Source organism: Bolinopsis microptera, chromosome 9 (genome assembly GCF_026151205.1).
Source record: "Bolinopsis microptera isolate Bmic1 chromosome 9, MBARI_Bmic_1.0, whole genome shotgun sequence".
Taxonomy (NCBI): Eukaryota; Metazoa; Ctenophora; class Tentaculata; order Lobata; family Bolinopsidae; genus Bolinopsis; species Bolinopsis microptera.
The window spans coordinates 1,689,019-1,716,987 of NC_087080.1; the positions used below are offsets into that span (position 1 = coordinate 1,689,019).

The 27,969-nt window shown below is 36.6% G+C and overlaps 3 protein-coding genes and 1 long non-coding RNA gene across 5 annotated transcripts; 3 read left to right on the top strand and 1 right to left on the bottom strand.

Moving 5' to 3' along the window:
• The first annotated feature begins 8,868 nt into the window (after positions 1 to 8,868).
• On the top strand, positions 8,869 to 27,603 carry LOC134820835 (MKI67 FHA domain-interacting nucleolar phosphoprotein-like). Of its 2 annotated transcripts, none has more exons than XM_063831465.1 (6): positions 8,869 to 8,878; positions 23,497 to 23,590; positions 24,146 to 24,271; positions 24,463 to 24,571; positions 25,534 to 25,640; positions 25,798 to 27,603. In XM_063831465.1, exons 2-6 carry the CDS (start codon positions 23,507 to 23,509, stop codon positions 25,972 to 25,974), a joined length of 603 nt encoding a protein of 200 aa, XP_063687535.1. In that variant the 5' UTR covers positions 8,869 to 8,878; positions 23,497 to 23,506; the 3' UTR covers positions 25,975 to 27,603. The 2 variants fall into 2 exon arrangements, with proteins under 2 accessions (XP_063687535.1, XP_063687537.1); XM_063831467.1 differs by lacking the exon at positions 8,869 to 8,878 and adding an exon at positions 21,953 to 21,967.
• On the top strand, positions 10,704 to 15,748 carry LOC134820516 (uncharacterized). The gene is made up of 5 exons (XR_010160894.1): positions 10,704 to 11,081; positions 11,466 to 11,656; positions 13,558 to 13,798; positions 14,029 to 14,068; positions 14,293 to 15,748. It is a non-coding gene; the product is annotated as an uncharacterized LOC134820516 (long non-coding RNA).
• Positions 16,101 to 17,112, bottom strand: LOC134820515 (Golgi-associated plant pathogenesis-related protein 1-like). Its single transcript, XM_063830941.1, has one exon. The coding sequence runs from the start codon at positions 17,098 to 17,100 to the stop codon at positions 16,438 to 16,440; it is 663 nt and encodes a 220-aa protein (XP_063687011.1). The 5' UTR covers positions 17,101 to 17,112; the 3' UTR covers positions 16,101 to 16,437.
• Positions 20,371 to 21,967, top strand: LOC134820834 (tRNA pseudouridine(38/39) synthase-like). Its single transcript, XM_063831464.1, has 2 exons — positions 20,371 to 20,521; positions 20,770 to 21,967. Exons 1-2 carry the CDS (start codon positions 20,371 to 20,373, stop codon positions 21,906 to 21,908), a joined length of 1,290 nt encoding a protein of 429 aa, XP_063687534.1. The 3' UTR covers positions 21,909 to 21,967.
• Positions 27,604 to 27,969: the final 366 nt, after the last annotated feature.

Genomic DNA, 27,969 nt, shown 5'->3' on the forward strand with positions numbered 1-27,969 from the left:
ATAAATGATAATCCAACATTCTTACTACCTTCTTATATATTTAAAGTCATTATTGTGACGGTACATTAGAACTAGACAGAAACGAAGTGTGAAGGGCCTGAACGGAACCCCTCGGTTTTAGTTGCTTGTTTAACACTGCCGCACAGCAAGGACATCCACCGCCGGTGGATTCCATCGGGTTCTCCAAGGATGGGCACATAGCTCACTCCACACTTTGCTCTGTCAAATGTTGCTTATATACCAAGGATCTACAGGAAATATTTCCTTGTGAGTTTAGAGGGCCATCTGTGAACAGACAACTACCTCATTCCCAACTATAGGAACTAGCATTCCTATACTATCCCAACGAGCTACACCAAGCATAGTTTCAGATGAGAACAGCCGCGATAAATCAGCAGGCTAGTACTCTTGTCTCTTGATTATATATTTAAAGTCTCTATTGTGACGGTACATTAGAACTAGACAGAAACAAAGTGTGAAGGGCCTGAACGGAACCCCTCGGTTTCAGTTCCTTGTTTAACACTGCCGTACAGCAAGGACATCCACCGGGTTCTCCTAGGATGGGCACATAGCTCACTCCACACTATGTTCTGTCAAATGTTGCTTATATACCAAGGATCTACAGGAAATATTTCCTTGTAAGTTTTTTTAGAGGGCGATCTGTGAACAGACAACTACCTCATTCCCAACTATAGGAACTAGAATTCCTAGAAAAGTTACCACAGGGATATGTTATAAATAAATACTAGAAATCTAAAACGAAATTTATTCCCACTTAGTATGAAATGAAAAACCTAGCTTCTGTGGGGCGCATGAGTTTTTTCCAAATTCTTCAACAAACAAGTTTACAATTATATAGTTACCCAAAGTAGTTAATAAATGCTTGCATGACTGTGATTCACAACACTTTCTTAGAAGATTGAGAATTAAAATGACCAACATGATTCACATAATGTTGATTTTGCAATTTCTCAAGTACTCTTAGACCACATTCAAGCAAATATCAGTAAACCAAATATCAGGAAGTTTAGAAAATATAATTATATTCAATAGATTAATGGAGCTTAAGTCAATATTAAAGCGTGGAGTAACTGGAAGAAATTTAGTAAACACCTTACTTCTGTGGAGTACCTTGCTTCTGTGGGGCATATACCTGCAATCTAACAATTATTTCAATTAATACACCAACCTGATACAAAAGTAAAATACAATTTTAAGTTCAATCACTGAGAAATACGATACTGATTGTCGATAAATGACCATTCAAAAATTGTCTTTTCTCAACTTCCACATAACAAAGATTTAGTTTAAATAGAGTATTCGACTATGCTGCGTACGCAATTAGTATTAATATATTTTAAATATTACCTACCATACTATAATGATGAAAAGCATAAAATAACTGGCTACAATGAGCATTTCATTAATAATAAATATTAGAGATCAAAAATTTTAATTTCAAACAGACAATTTTGAATACCCACCTAACAAATCTATACCTTAAATGTTCATAGAACATAATATTTGACTGTACCAATCACTTGACGTTTCAAAATGAAAGTTTGGTTAAAGATGCAGTTATACCAAATAAAAGGCCACTGTTATACCAAAGGTAACTGGTTCTCAAAGCACAAAGGTTACTGAAACAAACTTTCTTCGAGATATAAATTAAAAACAGTCCATATATGTTTAGCTTGACTGCATTTTAAATTCATATTAACAAACTCACCGATTAAAAGTATGTGCAGCGCTGTTAATTACTTATGCGAGTGGAAGAGTCAATATTTCTTTGCTTCATTCTCTCACAGGAGTGTGTGCAAAGGAAATAGCGCACCAAGTAAATTGAAATACTTAAAAGACAAACAACTGAACTTTGAATTCTGTTTGGGTTTAAACAAAATGAATAAATTGTAATACAAACAATATTTTGACGGATGTTACTCGTCTAAATTTCTTCGAAGTAGCGCGCGCCGCTTTCTTCTCGATGGCAAGTGCTACGAAGTAGCGCGCGCCGGGCCTGGTCATTAACAATGGTCAAACAATATTTAGTCCTTGGGCATGAAATTCGTTTTTGTTTGGCGATTGGCATGCATGGATCTTTTCTAAACTAAAAATAATGTGAAGGCAGCTCAAAAGCTTACTGGGCTTTAAAAACAAATTGGTTTTTAAAGTTTTTTCCTTTTCAATGCCATTTATTTTTATAGTAGTAGTAGTAGTAGTAAATCTTTCAAAGTACGAAATATCTCTTTAAAAGAGCATCCTAGGCACCTTATAGATATCAAAACGCATAAAAAGAAAACAAAAACATCAACCATCTTCTAACTTCTTCCACTCCTCCCTATCTAAAGCTAAAAATCTAAGGTCTTCGAAATCAGTCAAATTCTTAAGTCTAATATCAAGATTTCTACTAGTCAAGTCTTTTCTAATAACATCTAATAAGTTTAAACATGGTCTACCCCGTCTCCCTTCCATAAAAATATCAGAATTTATAGCAAATAACATAGAGGTGTATGCTGGTGAGTCTTCCTGTCCTCTTAAGATATGTCCTAACATTCTCCATCGAAACTTAGAGACTCTCACAGACAAGGGAGTGACATAACAACGAGCATAGAGTGCCTCATTAGAAATAACCCCAGTAGGCCATCTGATGTTGAGGATTCTTCGGAGGTGTTTGCGATGAGCAATATCAAGTTCATTCAACGAAGCTAGTGGTGCAGCCCAGGAGTTGCAGTTGTAGAGTAGAATAGAGACTACTTGTGCCTCGTAGATTTTGATCTTCCTTTGGACTGAAATCTTGCTCTTCATCCAAACTTTCTGAAATTTACTAAAGGCGACATTACCAAGGAATATTCGATTCTTGATATCCTTAACAGTGCACATCAACGATCCTAAAGTTTTGTTAGAGCGCCACTCTTCATCACCTCTATACACTTTTCCAACAATCACCTTGCGTTTAACAGTGGGTTTAGGATCTGCTAAATAAAAATGGACAAATTCAGTCTTGGAAGAATTGATATGAAGGTCCCACTGCTGGAATATATCTTTAGCGATAGGAAGCATTTCTTTGAGTGGAGCAAGTTCAGTGTTATTAAAGTCAATATCATCAGAGTATCCTGTTTCGAGTGGCATGAATTCTTCTGAGATAGGAGGATTAGGGATTGGATGATTCACTGGGTAAGGTGTTGATGATACTTGGGAGAGTACAGATCTGAGGTGAATAAGTGCAGCGGCTTCAACAACAGTAAATAGATTACCTGATAGTGCATCTCCTTGAAATGCTCCAGTTGTGCTTTGGAACTCAATTGATACAGTATTATTGACTTTTACTTTCAACACTGTGTTTGATAGTAGGAGCCGTACCATCCTAATTTCATCACTAGTACAGCCAGCATCTTCAAGAACATTGAGTACTGTTTCTCTGCTGATGGTGTCAAAGGCACTTGACATGTCTATACTCATTCTGTGGTAGCTCCAATGCTTTCTAAGTACCACTGAGGTTAGCATACGTTGAGACCAAATTATATCGCCACAACTTCTACCTCTCTTGTAAGCACTTTGTGTAGGACCGGTGTACTGATCTAGCTTGCCTTGGATACGTTTTAGGGTAATCATTGACAGTAATTTTCTGGAGCAGTTTGAGAGGGTGAGAGGTCTGATGTTTGCTGCTGGACCAAGTGGTTTCTTAGGCTTTTGGAGTGGAGTAATGTTGCCTTTTCCAATAGATGTTATGGTGGTGTTTGTTTCAAATGCGGTATTTATACAGTCTGCATATTTCTGAAATACACTTCTGTTTGCATACTTAATCAATTCACTTGGGATATCATCAGGCCCAGTGGCTCTACCATTCTTCAAAGCTTTAGCAGCTATCTCAACTTCAATAGCGGTAATAGGGTCAGCGAGAGGACTAGGTTGATCAAAGAAAGTGTCAATAGGCTCAACTGTATGTTTTGCAGTGAACTTCTCTTCAAAGTGGTTCTTTAGTGTAGCAGCTTTTCCAGTGTCTGTACCTATGAAGTTAGAGTTTTCATCATGCACACTTATGGTTGGAGCACGTTTGATACCTGCTAGTTGGCGAGTGGCTGCAAAGTATGCTCTAGAACTGTCAGTTTCGTTTATCTCTTCAGCAAGAGTGTCTGCATGCTCTTCTTGAAGGAGCTTGATTCTCTTACGAAGGCCCCGTGACAGCATGGACATTTTTTCGTAATTCGCATCTTTTGGCGTTAAGCTTAACTCCAAAAGATGCGATTTGACGTCGTGTCAAATAATTTTGACTTGAAATAATCGAGATTTATCCCCAAATTGCATCTTTTGGCGCTAAGCTTAACGCCAAAAGATGCCGTTTGACGGATAAAGTCGTAAAATCTTAAAATGCGTTTTCAAATGGCATCTTTTTGAGTTAACCTTAACCCCAAAAGATGCGATTTGGGAAATACTTTCGCGCGAAATTTCAAAATTCTTCTTCCGAATTCTTGAATTGCTGCATTTTGCAAATCAGCTGATATTTGTAACTTTAAAAAATAACTGTAACTTATATATTTATACAGGTCCCCGGTTTAACAAGCATTCAGGATAGAACCAGCAGCGGTTAATGACACTGAAACAGAGATGAAACACAGTAAGAACAGCAGAAAGAGTGGAGTGCGATAAATATCTTCTTTTCTTCTGCAGTCTGCACTGGTTACTGATACTGATTACTGGAATCGGTTATCTAATCGAAGCCTAGCCTCTTTGTAACTGGCAAGTGATTTTCCGGATTCAATTTTCAGATAGTCCTTTTTAGCTAGTCGTGAATTCCGTCTTTACTCCATTGTATTTGTACACTGTACAGACAGTTCTAATTAAATGCAGAAGAGTTGTTCCCACTTCCCAATTACAATCATGACCAACTCGAAATTGAGGATTGTATGCGGTACTAATTTCTGTAAAATAAGCACGGTTCATGTCTTGCAAAAATATAGTGATCAAAATTTTAGTCCACGTAACACAGCAGTGGCGTGCATCCTAGAGCGCCAGCATTGAAGCCGACGATCGCATGTTCAACTCTGCGTACTGGCATGTTAATTTTTTTGCTCAGATCACTCTGAGCAAAATCATTTTTCATGATAAATATAACATAAACAAAACTGACACGGGCCTTGCTAGGTAACTCGAGCAGCGGTAATTTGCCGATGAATTTTAGCAAGCTAGTGAATAAGTAGATAGTGTATTAAAGATACAAAGATAGTAATCTTGATTTAACCTGGATTTCAGCTATTTTGGTATGGGCGTGGCCCCTGGGAGTGGCCTGAGTGGGTTGGGAGGTTGAAACTTGATTTTTCTGATGGTTTGGGACAGGAACTAACTATTTAAACCCCTAAACCTGTTACAAATACCCCGGAACATAAATCCCCTACAGGGGTAAACATTTTAAAACTTGATTTGACCTGGATTTCAGCTATTTTGGGATGGGCGTGGCCCCTGGGATTGGCCTGAGTGGGTTGGGAGGTCAAAACTTGATTTTTTCTGATGGGTTGGGACAGGAACTAACTATTTAAACCCCTAAACCTGTTACAAATACCCCGGAACATAAATCCCCTACAGGGGTCAAATCCCCTACAAATCCCCTACAAAAATCAAGGAAACGTGCTAGTTGTATTAGATATGATTGATAGACTATTTACCTTTACTTGATCCCTTCCTATTAGTAAGTATCACTATGCTATCTTTGTATCTTAAATACACTATCTACTTATTCACTAGCTTGCTAAAATTCATCGGCAAATTACCGCTGCTCGAGTTATCTAGCAAGGCCCATGTCAGTTTTGTTTATGTTATATTTATCATGAAAAATGATTTTGCTCAGAGTGATCTGAGCAAAAAAATTAACATGCCAGCAAGCCGAATTGAACATGCGAATTGCGATCGTCGGCTTCAATGCTGGCGCTCTAGGATGCACGCCACTGCTGTGTTATTTGGACTAAAATTTTGATGACTATATTTTTGCAAGACATGAACCGTGCTTATTTTACAGAAATTAGTACCGCATACAATCCTCAATTTCGAGTTGGTCATGATTGTAATTGGGAAGTGGGAACAACTCTTCTGCATTTAATTAGAACTGTCTGTACAGTGTACAAATACAATTGGGTAAATACAAAGGTTGTGTACACTACTGTGCTGATATGGAAAACTCCCGACTAGACTATATGTTGCTACAATTCATTCGGGGGCGTGGATGAGGTTTGTAATTTAGCTATTTAGGCATTTGCTTTTGACTGATTTATCTTCTGGACAGTTCTTGGAACATTGGAAGTTCAATAAAAATCAGTGCAGTAGAGGAGTAAACTTGCACGAGAGTTAAAATGGTACTATTATAATCTGTGTTGTCAGGTAAGATTTCAGTTTTAACTTTTTAGTGGCGTTTTCAATCAAGATAAACTCCCCTTAAATCGCATCTTTTAGGGTTAAGCTTAACTCAAAAAGATGCGTTTTAGCGACGCATTATAAAATTTTCAAAATATTTGTAAAACCGCATCTTTTGGCGTTAAGCTTAACTCCAAAAGATGCGATTTAGCGACGCGTTATAAAATTTTCAAAATATTTCTTAAACCGCATCTTTTTGAGTTAACGACACGAATTACGATTCTAGCTTTCGGTTTAAAGCGCATCTTTTGGCGTTAAGACTAACTCCAAAAGATGCGAGTAAAGAATCGAAAGATGCACGTTCACGACTCGGGTTTTTTAAGAAATTTTAGCGTAGAAATGCATCTTTTGAGCTTAAGCAGGCATCTTTTTTGCGCCAAAGCGCAATGTCCAGGGTGTCACGGGGCCTTTACGAGTGTCATTTTGAATACGATTGATTTTGGTACGTATAACTGATCTATCTTCAGAGGTGTTGTTCTGATTGATTAGAGCTTGTAGAACTTTCTTTTCATCAGACATCTCTCGAATTTCAAGGTCATTACAAAAGTTTTTAGGGCGTTTCCTAGGAAGGTATCCAATACTAACCTCAGCAGCTTTATGTACATTGTGAAACAAACTATTCATTTCTTCCTCAGGGTTAGGATTAACAGGGCTGTCTGTTAGAATATCATTCAATGTGTTGTTGTAATGCATTTTAGCAGCAGGATTACTGACAAGGGTTGTGATATCAAAATGCATTTTAGGTTTCTGTTTGGGGAAGACAAGGTGAGCGTCACTGAAGTTGAAACGTGTAATAACAATTTTGTGATCAGATTTAACAAGAGTACCCCCATAACTTCGAGAATTCACTAAAAGTTTCTTCAATCGACTGCTACATAGGACATAGTCAATTTGAGAGTAGTAGGGTAAAGTGCGATGTGAGTTTTTAGGAGCTGAGTAGTCTTTCATAAAACCAATTCTTGTTGTTATATGACGGACAGGGTGCTGGAAGCTAGTGTTGCAAGCAAAAAGTTTTTTATCAACAAGAAAATTAAGAAGATGCTCTCCATTTGAATTCCTCTTTCCAGACCCATACATACCCATAAAGTCATTATACCCGAAAACAATATCTGAATGAGACAATTTACCGAGTCGAGAGTTGAAATCTCCAAGAATATATAAGTCCCAACTTGATGGGATATCAACAGCTTTGCCAAGAAACTTGTAGAAATAATCACGTCTCTGCGGATACTTATCACAATTTACTTGAGTGTGTCCATAGGCATTGATAACACGGCAAAGTCTTGGTTTACCTGATTTACTTGGTATCTCAAGATCTAGATAAGCAACCCTGTCACTGATACTGTTGTAACACTTGATGTAGTTGGTATAGACTGAATTTACAAGAAAACCAATACCTGCTTGCCACTTATTGTCAAATTGCTGAAAGTTTATGAAGCGATATTTGTGTGATTTCCCATCATCATCTGTAAAATGCAAAACTGAATCCTCAAAGTGACGACATTTTGTTTCTTGCACAGCGAGAATGTCTATTTTACGATAATAGCAATCTCTCAAAAGTTCATCCCGTTTAACTGGAGAAGTAATACCCAGGACATTAAAAGTAGCTAGAGTGAAGATTAGTGCTGTGCTTCTTCTTTTGCGTTCTGATGTAGATAATCTACTCTGTACGTTGCCGCCAGAGCATCTGCCGAAATCACTCGAACAGACCATCCTAATTTTATTTTTATAACTCGAATAAAATGAAGAAAGCCAAATACAATTTTTTATAAAAAGTATGTAATGTAATGTTATAAAATAAAACTTTTAAAATTAAATTAAACGTTGCCTGGCGCGTCATTCCTTTTTTGCTTTGAAGATTCATTAAATATTTTACATAGTTTGCTAATTAATTTGCATTATATTTTATGAAATGTTTTACATCTTTTTATTCTGTAAAATATGCTAAATGAAATTTCTTGTTTCATTGAATTTTTTGTTTCATTGAGATCCTTCTTTTCAGGTGAACACTTAGACTTACATTTCAAATTTAGAGCCACAAGGCCAATTTAATTGTATATTAATGTACTACATTTTTGACGGTTTCATTTAGGGTCATTGTGATTTTATGTTTATATTGTTTGAATACTTTTTATTTTACTTTATGGTGAATTACACATGAATCATAAATGAAGACATTTCTGATCGAACTTTTGAACAGGAAATGTATAGTTGTTATGAAAGTTTTGTATCCACTCAGTTTCCTTCAAACCAATTAGACCCGTTCGTAAATTATCATCTGATTAGAAAATAGGTTCAGAGGAAAAAGTTGCAGCACTGGAGGCTGACGGACCAAAAAAGCAGTGCCACACGGTTTGACACTTCATCAAATATTCTCATTAAATTATTTAATCTCGTCCTTGACACTGGTTTACGAAAACGCTGCAACAATATGTTAGGATAATTTGCAGTTTTGCTGAAGGGCATAAATAATTTGTTTCACTTACTATACTTTGGTTTATTATTGCAATTCATGTCATCACTTATTTTAAGGTAACTAAGATGTGTTACAGAAGTATGTGGCCGAAATCATAGGACTCTAAGCTGTTTACATCAAGTTACGATGAGACGTTGTAGTATAGCTATTGGCGCTGGAGCAACATTGGTCTTGTCCCAATTGTTCCATGTATCTGGAAGATCAATGTCTCCAACAATTAACAGAGAAGGACGTGACTCCCTCTTACTATTGAACAAGATATCAAGTTGGTTTGGGATGTACACCCCAAAAGTCAACGATGTTGTAGTTTTTGTGAAGCCAGGGGTTAATAAAAAATCAGTTGTTAAAAGAGTCTTGGCTACAAGTGGTCATTCAATCGTGGCCCGGGATGGAAATGTGATCCTTGTCAAACCTGGTAAGCAACCTGTTCTGTATTTCAGCTCCATTTAATGTTAAGATGGAACACAATTGAACTAATTGGCTGAGATGGATTAGTGCTCACAGAATGATTAATACACTGAGGAGCAATTTGTAATTATAAGAATGATAACGTTTCCTATCATTGTTACTCATATTAAGGTTAAATATTTTTTATGTCTATGTAGCGCAATGAATACTAAGGGTTGTGAGAGTTATTCAGAGTAATGATAAAACGGATGATTGATTATTTACTCCGTACTTTGCACTATTTTATCTTCATTCAGTAATTTTCTTGAACTTGATAGTCAATTAATTTCATACATAATTTGTTCTGTGATATCAAATTACACTCAGGTCATTTTTGGGCTGTGGGTGACAATCAAAAGTGCTCTGTCGACAGCAACGATTATGGTCAGGTTCCTACAGAGGCTCTGATTGGTAAATGTTTGTGGATTTTACCTCTGCACTTACAGTTTTTAAAACGATGTGTTGGACTGCTGTGAAGTTCAATTGACGTTAATTAACATAAAATCGGAAAGCTGAGTTTACAGCTAGTGTCAAAACTCTATTTACTGCATGAAAATTGTGTAGATATTTATTTTATTTGTATCAAATCCTTTATTTTTACATTATTTATAACATGATCATTAAATCATATATTACAGTGGTATGGCAAGTTTCCGCCAACATGGCTCCAATCGAATAATGATAAAAAACATAATACAGTGATTAAAGTATTTTTCATGATACAGTAAAACCCTGAATTACTGTGCCCTAATTTACCGCGCCCCGATTTACCTCAAACCCTGATTTACCGCGGCCATCTCCTTTCCCCAAATAAGGCTTAACATGTACATTGTTAAATAAAACAAACCCCTGATTTACCGCAAACCCTGATTTACCGCAGATATTTCCTTTTCCCAAACTCAGCGGTAAATGGGGTTTTACTGTAATTGGTGATGTCACAGTAAACTGATTTCGTTTTTTTTAAACAACTATTGTATTTTAGTTTTAAAATGATGATGCTACTCGGGTTTAAATAATTTATTTCTTATCAACCAAATGGAAAATGGTTTTATGTTTCCATTTTAAATAAGAATACATGTTAAAAAATCATCTATTCATTTCATTTCAAAGATTGCTTCAATGTGAATTTTTTCTTCTTTCATAGTTATTCTTCCATATAAATAGTAATTTAAGTTGCAAATCAGTTAAATCCTAGTACATGTACCAATTTCAAATAAGCAACTTCTGAATAGGCAATAGATTATATAGACCATTCCTCTAGCTTAATATCGTATATTATTTACGTATATATCGTATATAAAGATCTGAAATTGTATGCTTTTTTGTTGATACTCTTTTAATATTGGCTGATAAAATTTGTATATATATATTCCTGTTCAGTTAGCTCAACTCATGGCGTTACATGTGCAAGAGATAAAGAAGCCAGGACATGAGTCAGGTAACGTTACTGTCAGAACTTGTACAAATCCTTCCATTAAGATGTGTCAATCAGGCGGAGGGGAAGTAATGGGGTTCTCATGAAGACTATGCAGGAGGAGTCTACCCCACAACTGCAGATCATCCGTGTAGGTAAACACTGCAAAAGGGAATAGGTACTCAACACACTGATGCTGACAAGATATGGAGGATTAGAGCAGAGGTAGGACAAGAGTTCTGCAACGTTACGGTTAAGTGTTGAGCAGATTGTGTGGTCGACAAGTCCTGCAACAACTCTGTCCCATATACAAGAAGAATTGTTGGATAATGCACCTCAAAGGTAGATTTTCATTACTTACACTTACTGCTGGTACTATTTATTGCCAGTTCTACTCAGTTAAACAAAAATTTCAGTCAAACAAAAATTTCAATTTTATGCCATTTATTACAGATTAAACAATTTTACAATAAATCAATTTGATATTTAAAGGAATCCTAATTCAATGTGTAGTATGGTTGTCACTCTTTAAATAGATTAGATATAGGTTGACGGGGCAAAGGAGTGTGCGTGCTGTTTGCTATTGCTCACACCAAACGGCAACCTAGTAAATGTTACTACTTCTACTTGTAATGCAATTTATTATTTTTCACATTTAGAACAGACAGGCCCTCAGCTCTTCAAATTCACTCCTACATATTATTGTATACACACTATCCCATTCAGGTGCCACTTGAAACTGTTCCACGTGCGACAAAGCAGCAAGACAGGATTTCTGTAACGTTACGGTCAACAAACCAGTTTTCTGCTACTGACAAGGTTTGGAGGAATACCTACCGTAGCTAGCTAACATGCTGTTGTAACGTGGTTACCGCTGGAGTAAAAAAACCTACTTGCTCTTCCACAACATTCGTCAGGTAATTATAGATTAGTACACACAGCGTTATTATCTAAGGTAAACTATGAACAAATCACAATAAGACAGCGTTCACATATTACGTCAAGCCATTTTTACACCCCTCCGTCAGCTATTGACAGCATTAAGCAACCCCCCCGGCCCCCCCCCCCCCCTTCTTCTACATTGGTGTAATATAGAAATAATAACGTACATTATTCCGTACAATGTCTTGGGGAGACACGTATAACGTGCAGAGCCAAGAATAAAACATGAAACTCTAACATCGGAGACGAAATGCTCGATTGTATCAGTTTGTTTACATCCAAATAAGGAGATAACATTGCCTGGTAGGTTGAAACATGTCTGTGAGTAGATACCTGCCCTTAGCTGTATCACATCAATACGAAACTCTGAATACAGTTACCTGATGCTATTGCTAACCTGTTTACTCCGCTTATATATAGCCAGTAGATCCAGAGGAAGGCATAATTTTCGAGTAATCATAACCCGGTGACTAAGTTACTCTTTATTCTTGGGACGTTTACTCGTATATTCAGCACAATTCACAATAGTGACTTTAATATATAATTAAGAGTACTAGCCTGCTGATTTATCGCGGCTGTTCTCATCTGAAACTATGCTTGGTGTACCTCGTTGGGATAGTATAGGAATTCTGGTTCCTATAGTTGGGAATGAGGTAGTTGTCTGTTCACAGATCGCCCTCTAAACTTACAAGGAAATATTTCCTGAAGATCCTTGGTATTATATTAGTAACATTTGACAGAGCATGGTGTGGAGTGAGCTATGTGCCCATCCTTGGAGAACCCGGTGGATGTCCTTGCTGTACGGCAGTGTTAAACAAGGAACTGAAACCGAGGGGTTCCGTTCAGGCCCTTCACACTTTGTTTCTGTCTTGTTCTAATGTACCGTCACAATAGTGACTTTAATATGTAACAATGTTACGTTCGAGCAACTGCACCTAACACCACCCAACAACCAATTAGAACCCGTAGGGCGGACCCAACATTTAATGTTCAGGTTTCCCTGAATTCGGGCTGGCCTCGTGAGGTCTGCGTTGCAAATAGCGGAGATGCCATCGACCGTACCTCGGCATCCGTGCCTATCTCACTACGAGATAGCCGGATTGTCGGGGACATTATAATCTCCTCGTCTGTGACGGGAGCTCACAGAGCGCAGTGACAGAGCTGCTCGGGACCAGGGACGACCTTACAGTCGTAACTTGGCCCATGCAGCGACGTTACGCATTCGAAGGTCCCGGGTACCTCACCAACCGGACATGCCTGCCGATTCTCTAACATTTGTGTCGATAAATCTAGGGGGCTGTAGCCGACAGTGTACGTGGATGTTAATGAGGCTGGCCATACCTTTCTAGGTAGGAATGGCTATAAACTCAAGACAAAACTTCTGTCACGCTGCGACCAGCCAAGACAGCAGTCAGCTCACTAAGGTGACTGACTCACTCTGGCCATTTCGTATGGCCAGAGCTCGAGGACCCCATCTTCGAACACAAACCCATTAATTTTACCAATTAAAACACCCGCTATCCTTGGGGCGGCCAAAAAATCGGCAAAAACTTAAGGTGAGAAAGATTTATCTCAAAGTGTTATTCACCAGGTGCTAGGTATGGCTTTGTTTTAGTTCTCGAAAAAAATACCAACAAAAATGTAATTTTGGAGTGTACCGTGTACACGATACACTGGGCCTTGTACTCTTCGTCCTGTGCATTTAAATACATTTAACCTTCAATATTCTCAATATATCTTTAATTATTCACATATTAAGCTAAATTAATAACACATTTATATGTTGCCATTGGGCGATGTTAAAGGGACTATAATTATGTAATATTGAAATAAAAGTTATTCAAATGTAAAGTTATTTATCTATTCATCTATTCAGGAATGCAGCAGGAAAAAAGTTCTGTAACGTTACTGTCACGTGACTAAACACGTGTCTTGTGTGCCAACTCACTCTGCAGGGACACAGACAATATATCTAGATCCTGTACTAACGGCATCAGTTGACTGCCGGGGTGGTTTATACTCTCCCTGCAGTTTTATAACGTTACGGTCACTTATAGATATCGGATATCCAATGTAAAAACGAGACTGTAACGTTACGGTTGAAATTAGGAGAACAGGTTTACAGTCAATAATTTAATTAGTTTAATTATTTTTTGTAGTAGTATCCACCCGGCCAAGCACTCTGCTGGTCCATGAATTTTTCGAATTATTTATCAGTGAAAACCAACTCAATGACTAGAACTCTCTGATCGAATACTATTTGTTATTTTATTCGCTACATACAAAGTAGACCATGAAATTGAAAGATTTCAGGCCTTACTAAGTTCTAACTGCTACATTGCTTCAGTTACACGCGGTTTAACAATGCTTGAGCACTTCAAGGAAAGGTAAAAACTAATTTATCAATAATTATTCATTTTATTTTATTCATTTACTAAAAAACATATTCTATTACTTTCCCTTTGAAGTAATCGATTCAAAGAAATACAATTTGCATTTGTAAAATTACGAATGATATCAAAACTCGGCTTTTGTCTTTAAACCTTTTATTGTTACTTACTTAATCACTTTATAACTAACCACACCTACTAACCTAATATTCACTGGCCAGGTTATTCTACAACTAACAGAAGATAACGACAAGATTTCTATAACGTAACGGTCAAGTTACACAGCAGCGAGACATCATGTGGATCTATAAAAAATGCACGGAACAAATGGTCGAAAGTAAGGATCTAGAGTTATATAACGTTACGGTCATTTATCATCGGAATTCCAGAAGGTTGCTTAGAATTATTAGTAATATTACTAGTGACAAATATATTTCTATCTTATCTGGACAAGAGATTTATAACGTTACGGTCATTTATCACGTTAATAACAGTAGCTTTAAGTTTATTGAAGTATTGTAGTTAGTACCTTGGGTGCTTTCTTAGATATTTTTACGGATGTTTAGAAGTTTAATCTTGTTACTTGTGAAGAAATACATTACGTTGTGAAAATTTACTTTTAATTTTACAACTTATTATTCTACCATTACGTTGTGCACATTTACTTTTAATTTTACAGCTTATTATTCCTACCACTATTTGCTATTTTCTTAGAATAATATTCTTAAATCTGCGGCTGGATTAGAGATTTATAACGTTACGGTCACGTGGAATTTAAAAAAACATAGACAGATCTTCGGATGTATAACTTTACCATTACGTTGTGCACATATACTTTTAATTTTACAACTTATTATTTTACCATTACGTTGTGCACATATACTTTTAATTTTACAACTTATTATTTTACCATTACGTTGTGCACATATACTTATAATTTTACAACTTATTATTTTACCATTACGTTGTGCAAATATACTTTTAATTTTACAACTTATTATTTTACCATTACGTTGTGCACATTTACTTTTAATTTTACAACTTATTATTCTACCATTACGTTGTGCACATTTACTTTTAATTTTACAGCTTATTATTCCTACCACTATTTGCTATTTTCTTAGAATAATATTCTTAAATCTGCGGCTGGATTAGAGATTTATAACGTTACGGTCACGTTGAATTAAAAAAAAACATAGACAGATCTTCGGATGTATAACTTTACCATTACGTTGTGCACATATACTTTTAATTTTACAACTTATTATTTTACCATTACGTTGTGCACATATACTTTTAATTTTACAGCTTATTATTCTACCATTACGTTGTGCACATTTACTTTTAATTTTACAACTTATTATTCTACCATTACGTTGTGCACATTTACTTTTAATTTTACAACTTATTATTCCTACCACTATTTGCTATTTTCTTTGACACGTATTATTTTTAATCTGCGGCTGGATAAAAGACTTATAACGTTACGGTCACGTGGAATACCACGTGTTAGTGAGATATTATCTTTAGAACGTGGTGAACTAATACATCCCTTAATTTACAGAAACACTCACGTTAATAACAGTATATTAAATTATTTAAGTATTTAATGTTGCTTTGTTTGTTGAGCATTACTATTGATTAAACTTAAAATTGTCGCCATTTCTGATTTCATGATCTTTTGTTGTTTTATTTTCTCAAATCTCATATATATTCGATAAATTGTGAATATCAATTATTTCCGTTTTTAAGTTAGAAGAACAGCTAGGTAACGTACAGCTAGGTAACGTACAGCTAAGTAACGTATATGTGGGGGGGGAACACATTGCTTTTAAATTTAATGAGGGTGACCTCACAAAGTCACAACTTCACAAGTTTGTGTCAATTGAAATTTGTAAGTGCTGATATTCATATCCTTTATAATTTACATTGTCATAGTGACATGACACATTGTATTTTATTCTATTTATTGATCCTGACATGTCTCAAATTTATTCGATTTCTGTTAAAAGCCTCGATTAATGTAATACGGTTATTCATTCAAGATACACAGTCTGTAAAAATTAAAACATGTCTTTTTTAAAGATTTGAGAGTAAAATAACAAAATTATCTTACATTTATAATTTATTAAAAGTTGTAATGTAACGATGATAATTACAATACCCCGAAATAAAAAACTTGCTAGTTCATAAAAAATATCAATCCCAATGCAAGATAATATGATGAGATAAGATAAGATACTAAGATAATCGAAATTTAAAATAACCTGGTACAAAAAGTGATCATGTTCACTTCCTATGTAAATTAACTAGTAAATTCCTATGTAAATTAACTAGTAAATTGATTGATAAATTAACCAATTAAATTAGTGAATAGCAACGAAGACAGCTACGACCATCATCACCACTGCACTGCTGAACACTCCTCCTGCACTACTACCCTCTGCAATCTCATACTCGCTCATATCAGCCCCCTCCGCGATCTGTCCCACGTTCAAAACATACTCCGGAGTCCTCCCAAAGTTACCACGAGGAAAGTACTGGCAGACTACGTAGTGGGAGTTGTAGTCGTTCTCAAACTCCGCGTATCCACAGTTCATCTGCTTGCTTTCCTTCCATACCAGCTGGGTGAAGTGACCTGTTACCCCTCCTTTAGCCTTGCTCTCCGCAAAGTTCCAGTCCTTGATTTCACTGTACCAAGATTTAGATGCCAGGATGTAAGCTTGTTCCTGCCCCACCCTGTCCCCGGATGAGCCCTTGTAAGCCAGGTTCTCTCCGTACTCTCCGGAACTGTGGTGCATGTTCTTCTCCTCCGCCATGCTGTCAGCCCAGGCTTGGGAGATGAAGGTTACATCCTCCCCACTCTCAGCGTAACACAGATCCTCTGTTCCCTCGTGGTTAGCGCGCAGTGCGTTGTGCGCGTCTAGAATTGTCTGCTCGAGCGCAGTCAGCTCCCCTTCTTTACAGATACTTTCTACTGTACACACCAGGGCACCAAGGAACAGGAACACTTTCATTGCTGTGTTCATTGCTGAGATTGTGAGTTAATTAATTAGTTAATTAATTAGTTAATTAATAAAATTTCAAATGTCATCCCAGATAAACTTCAACAGTAACATTTAGCAATCTACTCGTAAATATGGAGAGTTTGAAGTATGAGCAACAAAATATGGACTACCTAAACAAATAATGATCGGAACACTAAAGGTAGGGTAACAACTTGTTCCTAGGAATTCCTAATAAAATCCACCCTGCAAAGATATGATAATTTGATCTTATCTGTAGCACACAATCAGAATGCTAGGGTCTCTTTTATATTTGATTGAAAAATCCAATCACTACAGCAACGATATATACAGGAATGAACCATTCGGATATCATCACTTAAGGAATTAAGGTTAGGACTTAGGAAGTTAAACGTGAATATTTCCAGGAAATATTAGGTCATAATCATATATCCCTCACGTGTAAAATATAAAAGAAGAGAGATCAAAGAACCGCAGTACAGCAGCTCGTCTTACAATTAATGACTAATGATTGATTTATTATAGATAACAGTTAATGCGTTGCAGTTTTAAAATATCAGGAAGTTGTATTACAGAAAAGGCACTGATAAAGTGCAAGTGATGAAAGAAATAAAACGCTAAATAAGGTAATTCAATTGGTTAAATTTAAGGACAAAATCTGAAATTTCATTCATATTAGCGACAAGAGAAACGCCATTGTTGGACGTGAGGAGAGTGAGGACTCCTCAAACTCCTCAAAAATTCAGCATTGTTCATTCAAATGTAAGAGAGCGAACAATTTAACACTACTAGGCACTAGCCGATATATCAATGTGATTTATTGAAACATTGTCGTCTTTAGCCCAATTAATGACAGGATTTTTAATTATTTAAAACTATCTAGTTTTAATAACAAGAGCTAGAAATGAGAAATCATGAAAGATAAATAATGCAAAAGAATTGGTACTCTGAACTCGTCCCATGTACAATTTACAACTTCAAAAACATTATCAAGAAATGCTTACTAGCGCTGAGGGGGTTGATCTTTAATAGGGGAGCAGTGAATCGTCTAAAGTTCTTAATTGGCAGTTTTTGGTATTTCAGGAATTTTTCGAACCATTGTTGGTCCGGCGTACGTTTTGAGCACATATATTTGTGTAAGACTGCTGTCCCTCAATTCCTCAAGTCTCCTCTGATCTGCAACTATTCTACAAGAGCAAGTAGAAACAATAGCGGTTGCCACTAATTCTAAAGAATGTGATAATGTCCACTAATGGTCCACACAGTTTCTACTGAGCTTCTCAAACAGAGGGGGACAACATTTACATGTTACATTTTGAAGCTTTGTCCATTAGTGCTGAGGAGGTAAGTGCTGATGAGGTTCTGCTGAAATACTGCTGAACTACTGTAAGTGCTCTAGAGAATTCCTCGGAACTCTAAAGGAGACAGACTAGTTCCTAATGGTCGGTAACCGCAAAAAAAACTTGACTAAGATAAATCACATGGTATGTGTTGCTCGCAAAACAGACCTTTTTAAAGAGGTGCCTGGTGCTCAGTACTTGACTTTCTGTATCTATATTTCTAGATTGATTAGAACACAACCAATCCTGGTATTGTATTTCGTCTCACTGTCAGTATTTGGGTCAATTTTGCGATTTATTGCTATATCCTATACCACCCCCTGCACGTGGGAACCCGGAACACGTTATAGTGATATGCTCAATGAGATGGTAAAAGAATGGTTAAATCATGAAAAGAAAACACATGAGATCAGCTAAAAAATAGTTATAAAGAATGCTAAAAAGCTAAGATGTTACTGTACTGGGAACTATACTAATACGAACTGAAATTAGAAGTGACCATGATACCGGGTTGGTATCACGAACCACGTACTGGTATGAACCACGTACTGGTGATATGGGTTGTTATCTCATCTTCATATCAATTTACCGTACAAATGCAACTGTGACGACTGCTACGTGGCAAACTGACATCAACCCATCCGGAATCCGCATTGATTGGATCGAATATAACTTGCAACAGTGTTGATGGCATAGACTAAGGATTTTATCGTTGATGTTATCAACAAGACAGAAGGGGGTCACCGTTGATGAAGCAGCATTGACGAAGATCATTTCTCGATATAAAAAAAAGTAGTAACTCTTAAGTTTGTACGTGGAAAGGCAAAGAAGGCATAGACCGCCCCTATATCAAATGTGTCCTTTAACCTGATCCCTGAGGAGAAGAGCTACGAGGGATAGATGAGATCATGATTTATGATTGTGCTCTACCAGTTGATTTTATTTATTGTACATATTATATATATTGTTTGAATGACCTTTTCCTGAAAAATTTCCCAAGTATTAACAAAAACATTTCGTGTGGAGGCAATGTTTGAGGATACAGGAATGTTACCGATTATATGAGAAATGCAATAATCTACACTATTATAGCTCTTGGTATCTCTTACACCACATTGTATTGCTGCCACTAAGCGCTATTTCCACATTGGAACTTATGACGGTGGTTACAGCCGTATGTGGCATAAACTAGGGCAACTTATTGTACCTGGCATATAGAGCTATATATATAGCTATTATATATACTAAGGATAAAACTTAATACAGTAAAACCTCGGGGGAGTATCTTGTAAAATGTAAAATCTCTTGTGAACTTGTTAAAAAAGAAAGATTTTAGTTAAAGAATCCTGCTAGTATAGTAAAACTAATAGTAAAACTAATTTATAATGCACAAAATATCTTATTTATATTTATAAACAGAACCAGCGCAAAATTATAACTAATTCAAATCGCTACACAACACCCTTGTGATATTGAAATATAGAATTAAGCAGCTTTTTCTCAAACAGTACATCTAAGAATGAGGGCTGTGTTCTTCCTATCCGGATTTTACATGTGTACTTCCTATCCGGATATATTACATATTGTGTACTTCCTATATATTTAACATTATTGTGTATAGCACAAATTATTGGGGTTAACTACGGTACAGAAAAGCCGCATACGGTATATTATGTGGTACGTGGTAATGAAACTGCTCGTATTAGGGGTATATTAGTTGATAAAAGTTGTGGGAAGTGAAGTCACTGTTTAGTGTTTAAACAGAATGATCTTCAAATATGTTCCTATGTTTATATTAAGAGCCTTGATAAGTAATATTATGAACAATAAACAATAAACATAAATCACAGTTATCAGATCACTGTTAGTTATTGTTAAATAATGGCGGATACGTTATATTTGAAACCTTAAAACCCCCACCCCAACTAGGAAGATGTTAGCTAAGCTAGTAGATGGTTACTACTTGTACTGCAGTGATCTGCGAACTGATCTGTTAGCAACTAATGGGGTATCTGCGTGGTCTTGTTCCAATAGAGTTCCTAGTGAGGTGTTGGAGTGGTTCCGGTTAGGCAGACCTTTCTCTGGTTAGTGGCGGCTTATAAGATTACCTTTTTTAAGGTTATTTTTCTATGACAATTATGTCTGTAAGCTAAGGTTCCATAATAATATAATTGAATGTAAAAGTAATCATCTGCTGCTTCAAGGTTCAACTCATATGGAAAATGTTTACTTAAAGGGTTGAACCTTGTATCAGTTCACAAGATTGTGGTGGCGTTATTGAATTCTTAGATTTATCAGTACTGATTAAATGTAAATACTTGTTATAATTCAGGTTATCAGATTGAAGAGATAGACTCTACGCTGTCATTAAAGATAAAGAATTTACCTGAAATTATCTTGAAATCAGCTGAGCCTGTCAAAGTTATCCCTACTATTCTTACTGAGCTTTCGTTGAGAGAAAACAAGAGAGAACTTAACGCCAAACAGGAAGCAGCTCGAATAGCAAAAGAAGCCAAACGCAAGGAAATATTTCGTACCGCAACCCTTAAAAACGTAGCTCTAAAAGTAGCCTATTTGGGTTGGAAATACGATGGTTTAGCTCGTCAGATAAACACGAATGATACAATAGAAGAGATATTACTGCGGGCATGTGAGAAGTGTGCCCTTATCTACACTGCCAGAGACTACAAGATAACACGATGTGGTCGCACAGACAAAGGGGTCTCCGCTTTCACACAGGTCATCTCACTTTACCTCAGATCTAAAACTGCGGAGGGTGAAACAGATCCGGAGAAGGACTACGATTACGTGACCCTGATAAATAATGTTCTGCCTCCTAAAGTTAAACTGGTTGCGTGGGCGTATGTCGGGCTGGAGTTTGATGCGAGGTTTCAAGTGCTGTATCGCTCCTACAAGTACTACTTTCCTAAGTGTGATCTGGATATCGAGCTGATGAGGGGCTCTTTGGAACGGTTTGTGGGGACTCATAATTTCAGGGGCTTCTGTAAAGCCGATAGAACTTTAGAAAGTCAGAACTTTGAGCGGACGATTACTTATCTTGCTATTGATTTGGTAACTGAAGACCGTGATGATGATAAATTATCTATCTACTGTATAACCATATTAGGGCATGCCTTTCTTTGGCACCAAATCCGTAACATGGTGAGCCTTCTATTTAGGATTGGCCTGCAGTTGGAGTCCCCAAAAGTCATCTCAAGTATGCTTGAAACTGGTGTTAAGTACAACTACGGAATGGCGTCTCAAATACCTCTGGTTTTGTTTGACTGTGAGTTTGAAAATATAGATTGGAACGAGGGCAGGATAGATTTAAGTCAGACTTGGTTTGAATCTGTGGTGAAGACAACACTTATCAAGCAGCTTATGTCAACAGAACTGTTATCTGTAAAGAATATCGGGGTACTTTGTGACACTAAACAACAGTCTATCATGAGCCGACCTTTTATAACATAACATTAATTATTTAGATACTGTACTTAAATTATTTTTAAAGGTTTTAAATACATTTATTGGACAGTTTCGGTTCACCAGACAGATACTTCTTTATTCAAATGACACTGAAAAACATGATAAAAACAGCTCAAATGATATGGTAAACATCACTGAACACACAAAAATAACACTATTATAAAGTACGCTTGTAACGTTATCCGGAGGACGAAGAGCACGGTGGACACAAGGGGTGGAGCACACGAGTCACGAGGGCGGTACTTTCCCAAAAGAGCAGACACGTGGGCTGATCACGTGTTCTACACGTGGGCTGATCACGTGTTCTATACCCCTATAAACAATACATAAGATATCAACATATCTCCCTGTTAGAATGTAGAATCAGGAAGAAACAATGAAATTTTGAAGAGAGCTAATAAGAACTTGAGACTTGTGGCACCAAGATATTCAGGTAATAGAGAGGTTTGACTAATTGAATGTACATTGTTTCTCTAAACTCCATACAAGTTTCATTCTCATGAGGCTTGTTGCGGTCAGTTTCTATGATAAAACACAACAAAACAATCAAATTACTGATAAGTTTAAATCTAATGTAAAAAGTAAGTCAACACATTAAGTTTACTGTCGTGTTCGCAAACTGTTTAAAAACTGGTCAAACTGCAAACTGAAAGTTACACAAGTGAAATGTGTAGAACAGCACCTATCCTGTCATCCTCACGAAGACCTTGAAAAATATTTGTGGACAGAAAACACTCAACACCCGAAATTATCTGATCACGAAGACTATTAAAGTGTAGGTCAATATTCCGGGTATTACATTTTAGTGCATATTCTCAAATAATATACAATAATATAGTGTGTACTGCTTATCCACTTTCATATTGTATAGCAGCCACTTGAATATATTTCAAATTCGGAGGGACTTGCCACTGGATTCTCTCTAGCTGCCTGCAGGATAAATATTAGATATTTATCCACTTATCAAACCTACTCTTTGCTATTTGGAGACGTGGCAAATTAAACCTTTATCTTGACTATAAATTACACTGAGATGTTATTGTTTATTATTGACTATTTCTGGTGAACTGTTCTGAATCCCTGCATCCTGTTTGACTTAATTTATTTTTTAGGGGAGGTTTAATATTACATAGATTTTTTAAATGTTGATTTTTATGGATACCTCGTTTTACTCATTCTTGTTGAAAATGTAAATAATTTTGCCTTAATTTCATTTGGACACATTTCACATGTCCTTACAGGTCGCTAGGATAAGGTTAAGTTGTAAGTTGTAGGATAAGGTTAAGTCGTACGACTTGCACAGTCCAAGCTACTGACAAGAGCTTAAGCCCCCCGCCCCCCCCCCCCCCCCCCCCCCCCGGCCCCCTGCGTAATTGTGCATCTTATTATTCATCCAACCCGTACTGATCATAGATAATTCATTAAATTGGGCCAAATACATAAACCATAGACCTTATTCTGTGTAACTCATTAGTTATTCACAAGATCGTTTAAGTGATGACTCAAACGGACCATGGATTATCAAATAATTAAAAAGTATACACTTTACTTGTTACAAACTTTAACCATTTGTAGATACAGTTATGGGTAAGAGAAAGCTAAGTACACCTAAGAATCCTGATGTAATGTCCCTGGAGACTCCGAGCAATGATCAGACACTTGACAAGGTAAATAGTTTTTAATTTCTTATAATGTTTTAAAAGTTCCTCAGCTCAATGACGATCGGAATATTCATTAAAACTCGATGTCAAAGCTTAAATAGTCTCACGGCTTGATTCTACTCTTAAAAACCGCAGTCGATATATTATCGAATTTTGGTTCGGCATGTGTAATAAGCATATTTATTCATTCTGAAGATAGTAATTGATATCATTTTATTTAGTGATTATTATTAAATTATTAGCCTACTTGTCCTACTAATTGCACCCGTAAAATGTTGTTGAAAGACAAAATATAAACCTATCACTATAATATGGGGTCGTGGACAATTTTTAACCCCCCCCCCCCCCCCCCTCCGTAATCAGTTTTACGCATAGCTTTTGAGTCAAAATCACACTAGTGTAATCATTTGGAAAACCCCTTCCCCCCTCGGCTGATGTGAACTGGCCCTCGTAATATGTGAACGACCCCTATGTAACATATTATTTAAATATATATATATTATAATGTTGAAGAGTGTAATAAATGTTATAAGTTATTTATCTATTAATTAATTCTCCCAGGACTATAAAGGTATGGGTGTAGTGTACGTAGGACACATTCCAAACCACTTCCAAGAAAAAGAGATGAGACAGTTTTTTGGACAGTTTGGTGACATTCTGAAGCTAAGAATATCTCGCAGTAAAAAAGTTTGTTGGCTTTGTTTCAAGTTTTCAATTGTGCGCGTGTTTCAATCATCACTAGAGTTGAAATTTTAAATTTTGTATCCTATTTGGTGACTTTTTTATTGTCCTAATAATTAACTGCTGGACTAATTCCTTTATTTATTCATTCAATAATCCATCTTAAAACTTTACGTAACAGTATAATACTACTTCAGACAGCTAATTCTAAAGGATACTCCTTTATCTTGTATGAGAATGAAGAAGTCGCGAAGATTGTGGCGAATACTATGAACGACTACATACTATGTGGCAGATTATTAAAATGTGAGTGAATACTAATTCTTACTTACTAATCTTATATTTCATACTAATTCTTACTTACTTATCTTATATTTCATACTAATTCTTACTTACTAATCTTATATTTCATACTAATTCTTACTTACTAATCTTATATTTCATACTAATTCTTACTTACTTATCTTATATTTCATACTAATTCTTACTTACTAATCTTATAGTTCATACTAACTCGGCTCGGTGTAGACTATAGTTTGAACAAAAGTAATTTAGCATTTGATATCCTTTGATGACGTCCTGTCGGACATGTTGCAATGGCCCAATGGGGCAGATTATCTTTATTTTTACTAATCTGGAAACTGTCGTACATTTGTTTTGGAGCCCGTTGCGCCAACACGTTTTTAGCGCGCCGCGCCTTTATGCGCGCATCGCCTTATCACGCGATCACGCGATGACGCGACGACTAATGTAATGTATTGGACCTTAAGATGTGATGAAGTGTGTGTGTTAACTCTAACAATGTACTGTTAGTGTGTGGCGAACCGCCCCATGTACACGTTGTGCCCCGATTTCACTACAGATTAAACCAGCTAGCCTTCCTCCTGGATATTGATAATGTATGATTCATGAGTGAGGAGCTCTTGGTTTTTAAAGGAAAAGCTAGGAAGTCGATATATCACTTACACGATAAATGCTTACACTTCAATACCTACACCCACTTAGTTTTAAACAGATGATTCTGTGCGGTTCAGGTGGTGGCTTTCACATTTAGCTAGATAAAATCGTACACTCCAAATGCCATTAAGCTAATTGGTGGCTATAATTCGCAATCCAGAAGATCCTGGAAATCCGATATCAGTTCATGTTACTTGATTCGGTACCGTACTACATAAGTTTAACAAGATTGCAGCCTCAAAATGTATAGGAAAACTGCACTTAACAGGAGAACATTGGGATTATTATTCTCAGCTTGATCATTCCTTCAGGTCAGTACATACCAATGAGCAGAGTCCACAAGGACACATTTAAAGGTGCCAGCCGACCCTTCAAGAAAATAGACTGGCAAGGCAGAGCTAAGGTTGAGCGCAACAGGGTGAGTCTTGTGATGAAATACCTATTCCAAAAGTTGTTTGCTTAATTCTGTTCTCTGATTACACTTTAAATGAGTTGACCCTAAGATGAATTCCGAAACTTTATCTTTCAAAGCTTTTTGATTAACTCTTTAAGTTTGACAAACTGATATTCTGTAGGTGAAGACAACAGAAGAACATCAGAAGAGTGTTAAGCGACTTCTTAAGAAAGAAACAGAAAGGAGGAGGAAGATCGCTGCACTTGGAATTGATTACGATTTCGCTGGATACGTAAGTATAACCTATATTTGTAATCTGAAAGTAAATATAGTCACTAGATTCGACTTATATCAGTGAAATTATGGTATGGTCAGAAGACAAACTTGATAGAAACGAAAATAGAGAACTTTCAGACGTAAGCCTCAAAAATGCCAATTCCTAGCTGTGCAAAGACATACTGGAGAATTTATCAAAGTTCTCTCTTTGTTCTACAAAACCGGGTATATTTATAATACACCTCAGTTATTTAAAGATGCCATATAATTTTGCATATTTTGATCGGGTACATAAATACTATAGCTATTAGCAATTATAGCCTGACAAGTGACAAACGTTAATAAGATAACAGTTAGTGTAAGGAAGGCGTGTAAACTGTATCTCATTTTCATATTTTATCGAATACATAACACCCCATTTTTCTCAACAATTTATTGAAATACGAAAAATATCAATGTGACAGAGTACTGCTATACATTATAATTTTTGATAAACTATACACATAACATCAGCTTCATCTCTGGGTGATAATTAATGGTGATGGAAAAAAGCAAGAATTCATCGTACAAAAATACTGCTGAGCGCTTGTCCCTTGGGTCATATGTTTAAGTTGGTACGGTTAAAATCTCAATATCTTCGCCGTTCCATGGGAATACAACTCAATTAGAAGATAGACCTTTATTTTAAATTATAAACAGTCTTAGTAGACTCACTAAACTAGCAAAGCTAAAACTAAAGATCCTGTGGTATGCCCTCCATTATAAGTTTGTTCTGCCCGATTAGGTTTCTTCTAACAACGCATACACCTCTAACCTCCTACTACAAGCCTGCAAAACACTACACATAGCCTCATAGTCATTCACCAGCAGGGACATGAACACTGGTCCCTTCGTCGTCCTCTCAAACATATTCCACAAACTGAAGCTCTCCAGCCCGACTATAAACCAGTGAACTACTTTGTGGGATATCTCCAGATCATCTCCGGTAGTTTTATCAGTTTCATAGGATACCCCGGTGTGGGGGTCTCTCTCCACTGACAATCTCAGTTTGAACGCGGGGTTCAGGCCTGGTTTGCTGGTCATAGGGAAGGTGAAGGAGGCGTACTTTCCGTTTCGTAGCTGCTGGACTAGATTTGTGTTACATTTGTAGCAAACTGTCGTGTGGTTGTTTTCTACTAGGGGAGCTATCAAGGGAATATTGAACTTTGACATGATGAATTGTCTCAAGTACTTTATTTGAATCGGGGAGGTGTTCGGGAGATCTAGTTCTTTCCAAATTTCCATAATATCAGACTTTTTTGGCTCGGCGTGCTCTGTCCAGTCCAGGAATAGTTCAATAAACAGGTATTCAGGAAGATTGAGAGATTTCTTGAGCTCCACAAACTGTCTCCGGTCAAACGATCGCCAAACTTTGTTATTGAGTGTCTCTTGTATTGAAATTACAGGATTATTGATGTCGACTGCCTTTATCATCTGGGTATTTCATGATTATTCAATTGTATAACATGAACAATGAACATTTTATTTCTAAAATGGATACTATTACTAAGAGCAATTGTAACCAAATATAACCACGGTTAATTCAGTTAATAACAGTTATTCATACAATCACTTGAAAAGTAACAAACATGTAATGAACCTGGTTCATAACTCTCTTCATCAGGCCACTCTCCAACTTTCTTATCTGTTGGGTAGTCTCTCGTGGCAGTTCAGCTAGACTGTCCATCAGATCCAGTAGGTCACTCAGCGCTTCAGAGTGGAGCACTACATCCTTCTGTTGGGTTTCTAACAGGGTTGATATACACTTCAACATTATGTTTACCCTGGTAAAAGGTGGTGGTGGTCATTTAGTGGTTAAATTAGATTGTTGTATTAATCCGCCTGAACCAGACATTAATAATACATATTTCTAAAGTCGGTTGCAAAAGCAAGGAAAGGAAAATAATTTAAAATACTCGTTCACGGCTGGTCTGATTGGTACAATCACCTCTTTGACGAGTTGATCCAAACTTGTAGTACATTGTACAGCGACGAGATAGTATCTAGACCAAACAGGAAGAGAATCATGTTATCTGGT